Here is a 5,750-nt window from a genome sequence, read left to right as displayed (position 1 = left end):
GTGTGTGTGTGTGTGATTTTGTAGAAAGCAGAGAGGGACCCGGAGGAGATGAGAAGGGAGATGGAGCTGCAGCTGGAGGCCTGGCACAAACTGGCTCCAGGAACTCAGAAAGAGGTGAGGCTGACCCTGGAGCTGTGTCCCAAATAAATCTTGGGTTTCTGCTGGTCCTTAGTAAATTACATTTCGACTGGTGTTAAAAATGAGTGGTCGAAGTCAATATTACTTTTATCAAATTCAAGATAAAAATTAAATGTTCCGCTGAATGTAAACTCATTCATTTACTGAGTAATTCTGGGACTAATGTCCTTTTGTACTTCTTTTGCCAGCATGGATGTGAAATAGGTCTTAAAGCAGTAAACAGTTTTGTTAAGACCCTCAGTGCAGTTTATTATTCTTCATATAGAATGTTAAACATATGTACAAGCTGTTTCAAGAAATTTGCCTGCAAAGTAATACTATATAAGAACATTTTGATAAATATGTCAAATAGGTGTCTCCCTAACATAAGCCATATCCAGGTCCAAATTATGTACTGTAGTACATAATTACACTGTAGTTGTGATTGTATGAAGCCCAGGTTGTAACTTGTGACTAACGTGTTCTCGTCTGTGTTCCAGGAGAGCGCAGCAGCGTCCATGTGGCACCAGTACCAGAACCTGACCTCAGCTCTGTCCCAGCAGCTGTGTGAGCAACTCCGCCTCATCCTGGAGCCCACACAGGCCGCCAAACTCAAGTCAGGACCCAGCACACTCAGTACTTGGTGTTGTAATGGAAGCTTTACATTGTTGTTACGTTGTTAAATGTGTGTGTTCCACTGCTCCACAGAGGCGACTACCGCACAGGGAAGCGTCTGAACATGAGGAAGGTGATCCCCTACATCGCCAGTCAGTTCCGTAAAGACAAGATCTGGCTGAGGAGGACCAAGCCCAGCAAGAGAGAGTACCAGATCTGTCTGGCTGTGGACGACTCCTCCAGCATGGTGGACAACCACTCCAAACAGGTGAGAGAGCCCTGTTATATAATATTACATGCTTCCTGAGACTTGCTCACAAAATTCTCTTTTCACTGGATGTCACACTAGAGCACCTTTTTGCCACTGACAGGCTCAAGGATCCCTACAGAGAGAGACCTTTAATTTAACCACAAACAGCTGTAATATCACTTTCACTCTCCACCAGACTCACCAGAAACAGTCATATTACCTCACAGGTTATTCTAGTCTCCCTTCATTCAAAGTGAACAGAAACAAAATTAAACTTACCTAAACAGTCTTTGTTAGTTTTTCCACTATGGTTGGTTGAAATAAATCTTTAATTAGTTTCAGTCGCTCTAGCGCTACCCAGCTGCACCACGGAGCAGACCGCTAAAAATGGACAACAAACACAGAGAGGCTGCGATAGCAACACAGGCAGAGGGAGTGTGTACATGACTCCACTGTTCTTTACATCAGAGAATAGTTGTTTGCTGGCTCCTAGCAAAATAGAGTTGCAATATGTACAAATCAAACGTACTGTTGTGTCGCTCCCCTGTGTGTGTGTGTGTCTGTGTGTGGTGCAGCTGGCGTTTGAATCCCTGTCAGTCATCATCAACGCTCTCACTCTGCTGGAGGTTGGACAGGTGTCTGTGTGCAGGTAAGGTTATGCAAGTACAATGTGATGCCATAAAGACAGAACATATTGTGCAGATTAAATTATGGACCCAGGTAAGAAATATCTGGACCTCAGAGCTTAAACAGAAAGTACGAGTGGGAAATTGAACACACTGAAATGTACCTTTTTGATGTCTTACTGTGCATACATGTATTTAATGTGAAGCTAACGCCTGCTCCTGTGTGCAGTTTTGGCGAGCAGGTGCAGCTGCTCCACCCCTTCCAGCAGCAGTTCAATGATGAGTCGGGGGCTCGGATCCTCAGACTCTGTCAGTTCCAGCAGAAGAAGACCAGAATAGCACAGGTGAGGTTTTTCTTTGTACAAACAGATTACATTGACTTACATTATATTTCTCTTTTAATTAATAGTGAAGAGAGAAAAGGCAATCCATTATATCAACACCACAGTTCTGTATGCATGTATCATTTGAAACATGTTAAACATTTTGTTTCCCTTTTTCTTGTGTCAGTTATAAAGAGTTTGGTCTAGACCTGCTCTATTTGAAAAGTGTCCTGAGGATAACACTCTGTTATGAATTTTGCGCGCGTATACAAATTAAAATGAATTGAATTGAATTGTGTCCTGATCTGAATTTGATAATGATGTTTGATCGTGATCTGTTTGTAACTTGTGGTGAAACATGTGACTGATCATGTTAAAGTGACTCTCTCTTCATGCCTCTCCCCTGCAGTTTTTGGAGACCTCGACTAAAATGTTTCTAGCAGCACAACAGCAGATTCCTGGGTCTGTAAACTCAGGTAATGATTCACACTGCATGTTTAACGGAGAGTAGCTCAGTGATGGTGTGCTGTGCAATTTACTGACACAGTGTAACAGAAATCTTGGGTAGTGAAAGTCAAACTTGTTGCCTCTTGCTGATTTTGGGCTGTTTGCAAGCAATGCTGGCTTTGAATAGGAACCATCATGGGACAGTGTTACATTATATGAATATAATGAATATATTGCACTGGTATACTTTGCAGCGTAAAAAATTCTCTACAACATAATCCAACAGACTCAAAATTTTCAGCATTTATTTGTCAGTGTTTGTTTAGTTCACATTCAGTGCCAACTTTCAGAGAGCAGGTTCCATTTCAAATATGTGGGCTTTAGTACCTGCCTGTTAGTATGACTGCTTGAAAAGTCCATCCTGCTTGACCTGTGTGACACAGTGTAAATGGAGTCAGGGCCCAGATTGTATCCGATACCCAACAAACAAGCCTTTAGTGGGGCACCAGAGACGAGGAAGTCCCAGGATCAGAGCCAGGTGCTCCGAGTCATTGTCCAAGCTATAAAACCCCTGGTGGAGCTAACGTTTCCTTTTCATGGAGCTGGCATACAGGCAGCATTATGAGTTAGTTCAGCCAGTAGTGAGTCACATATCCATCCTGCCGATGTGACTTTCAGTCAACACAAAAGGCGCATTGGCAGTTGCTCAATGTAATATTGATGTGAGAACACGTAGCTAGCCGGCCAGCTAGCTCAATGTTACGTTTGTTACATTCGTAACATTGTGAGAAATTACGCTAATCAGCTAAAAAAAGACATGGCTGGCTGGCCTCAAGGCGCCCCCAGCCCCTGACGCATGTGGTTCTTGGTTCTAGACCAGCAAAGTGTTGGTGCAATGCTAGAACAACTTTTCCTGGCCAAGAGCCTGTTCTTTGGCTCTGGAAACATGAAAAACTAGTTTGATGGCAGGCACCGGCTCTGAAAGGGCCCTCAAACTGCCTTGGTGAAAAAGGGGTATCAGAGGTCTGGAACCAGACTAGTCTCACTGACTTACAGGGAACTTGCTTACTTACAGTGAATTGTACTCCAGGGTGTGTCAGTACTCTGTGATATCACTGTCGGGTGTTGAACAGATGTATTGTATACTACTTTAACTGCATGACTAGTCGAATGATATTATATCACTCTCCACTGTTCCCCTCTGACCTCTGAGCTCTCTCCACAGAGACAGCCCAGCTGCTGGTCGTCGTGTCTGATGGCAGGGGGTTGTTCCTAGAGGGGAAGGAGCGGGTGATGGCGGCTGTACGGGCAGCACGCAGTGCAAATGTGTTTGTCATGTTCGTAGTGCTCGACAACCCCAACTCGCGGGTAAGTGAAGAAGAATTGTTTTTCATTTTCTAACTCTCAGACACAGAGAGTAACTTAACTGTGGTGCTCTGCTGCAGGACTCCATCCTGGACATCAAGGTGCCTATATTCAAAGGGCCGGGAGAACTGCCAGAGATCCGCTCCTACATGGAAGAGTTCCCCTTCCCCTTCTACGTCATCCTGCGAGATGTCAACGCCTTGCCGGAGACCCTGAGCGACGCACTCAGACAGTGGTTTGAACTCGTCACGGCAGCCGACCAGTAGACCAATTAGAAGCCATCTTTCACAGGAAGGGAGGGGAGGGGAAGCAACCAACTGCACAATGCCACCCTGCTGCTAGCCTCTCAGCCACGACTCAGAAGGAGGACTCAAAAAAAGAAACGAAAAGACGGACTTGCCGCTGTACATGTGCCTTTAATTTCTTATTTCTTATTACTGTAGATTTTAGTAGAGTTTGATAGCAACCTTTGCTGTTTTGTCCTTGTTATCAGGGGAATTCTGTTTATTTTGTAATGTAACGAGAATTGCTTTAACTTGCACGTCTGAGATGAAATGATAGAAACAAAAATGTGATTCCCTTGCGTGTGAAACACCTCAGTGAAGAGTCAGTAAATACCTCTGTCCCAATTGTACGATAGTCCTCAAATCATGTTGTGTGGATGTTGTAGTCAGTGTTACAAATCATTTATCTTCAGTGTTAACACGACAACAGACGGAGTGGAGCTGTTGGACCGTGTTTTAACAGAACCCTTCCTGACGTCACGACCTTACAGTAGCATGTCGGTGTGGTCACGACTGACATTCAAAGGAGCTCGATAACGTGCCTTGGAGAGGAGGACAGTATTGCATCTCACCACACGCCTGAATGAGCTGTTGGGGTGGAGGGTCAGAGGTCACAGCTCTGTCAGGGTTTTTAGAAATTCAGCTGCACTTTGAAGCACAGGGACTGCAGATTCCAGTTTTGATAAAAGCCGCCAGTATAACCCATTTTTAGTGGTTTAAAGACGCATATCTGCTGTTCATCTTCCACCCACACTGTGTGACTTCTGCTAAATGAGAGCTCGTCACTGAGTCCTTTAGGAGTAGGAGTAGGTGTTGGTGAAATGTGCGTTGAGATGTTCATTATCACCTCTGTGTTTTGTAATGTGGACTTACATGTGAGCAGACATCGGTCATATTTCTTCATTGCATCCATCTGTTAAACCATGACATGAATGATCCTGACAATAAACAGTTTACAAGGTTGCTCCGTCAGTGCTTGAGCTCACCGTTTTACAGCAGACATTTTGATTTAACGTTCAGACTGCAGGCTCAAATGACTCAGATCACATTTTGTATGAACAGCACAAATCACATTCTTTTTAGTTCTTTTTATTTCATAACAATTTGAAATGTATTATCTTGGAAATCACTAAAGGACAATTCAACATTCAACCGCTGTTTTTAGACAGTAAAAAAGCATTAATATGAAATTATTTTAGCATGGGATATTTTTAAATGTGTTATGAACAATAATGAATGATAATGAGTTTTACATTTTGTAGCAATCCGTTGTAATAACATCAGCTGACTTCGCTACCTTTACCATAAAATGAGCTTGTGTCTTAAAATATTGATTTGGGGCACCAAGTTCAACAGACTTTTCAAGATAGTGATTCGAAATGTGTCAACCGAACAGCTGAACAGGCCATTAAAGGGTTAAACTGTTCTATGTGTTCAATAAATTCCCAATTTTTAAAACCAATCATTTAAATACATAGAATTCTTTTATTCAAGTAATACACTTAATATCCCAGGGAGCTGTCCCTGGGATATCTAGCATTTATGCACAGTACTGGGACCATCAACCTGGTAAAAGTAAATGGAATGGGTCCCCTTCCAGTGTCACACTAGAAGGATTTGGACATTTTTAATGAGGTAGAAGGGTTAGATGACTTTTTTAAGGATTTTAATGTGGGACATATACTTGTTTTATTATTGTTAAAAGCAGACTATTTGTATATGT

General features: G+C 42.8%; 1 protein-coding gene across 1 annotated transcript in view; it reads left to right on the top strand.

The window, feature by feature from the left end:
- mdn1 (midasin AAA ATPase 1) overlaps positions 1 to 4,991 on the top strand; it is a 67,330-nt gene extending 62,339 nt beyond the window's left edge. Inside the window, exons 96-103 of the mRNA XM_035679070.1 lie at positions 25 to 114; positions 618 to 733; positions 826 to 1,000; positions 1,558 to 1,631; positions 1,838 to 1,952; positions 2,341 to 2,407; positions 3,604 to 3,746; positions 3,824 to 4,991. Of these exons, the coding sequence (XP_035534963.1) occupies positions 25 to 114; positions 618 to 733; positions 826 to 1,000; positions 1,558 to 1,631; positions 1,838 to 1,952; positions 2,341 to 2,407; positions 3,604 to 3,746; positions 3,824 to 4,009 (966 nt within the window). The 3' untranslated portion in view covers positions 4,010 to 4,991. The remainder of the gene's footprint in view (positions 1 to 24; positions 115 to 617; positions 734 to 825; positions 1,001 to 1,557; positions 1,632 to 1,837; positions 1,953 to 2,340; positions 2,408 to 3,603; positions 3,747 to 3,823) is intronic.
- Positions 4,992 to 5,750: the final 759 nt, after the last annotated feature.

The sequence above is a fragment of the Morone saxatilis genome, unplaced genomic scaffold (genome assembly GCF_004916995.1).
Source record: "Morone saxatilis isolate NCDOM2014 unplaced genomic scaffold, NCSU_SB_2.0 Contig7, whole genome shotgun sequence".
Lineage (NCBI taxonomy): Eukaryota > Metazoa > Chordata > Actinopteri > Moronidae > Morone > Morone saxatilis.
The sequence above is the reverse complement of the archived record's forward strand: the minus strand, read 5'-3'. Positions and strand labels throughout refer to the sequence as shown.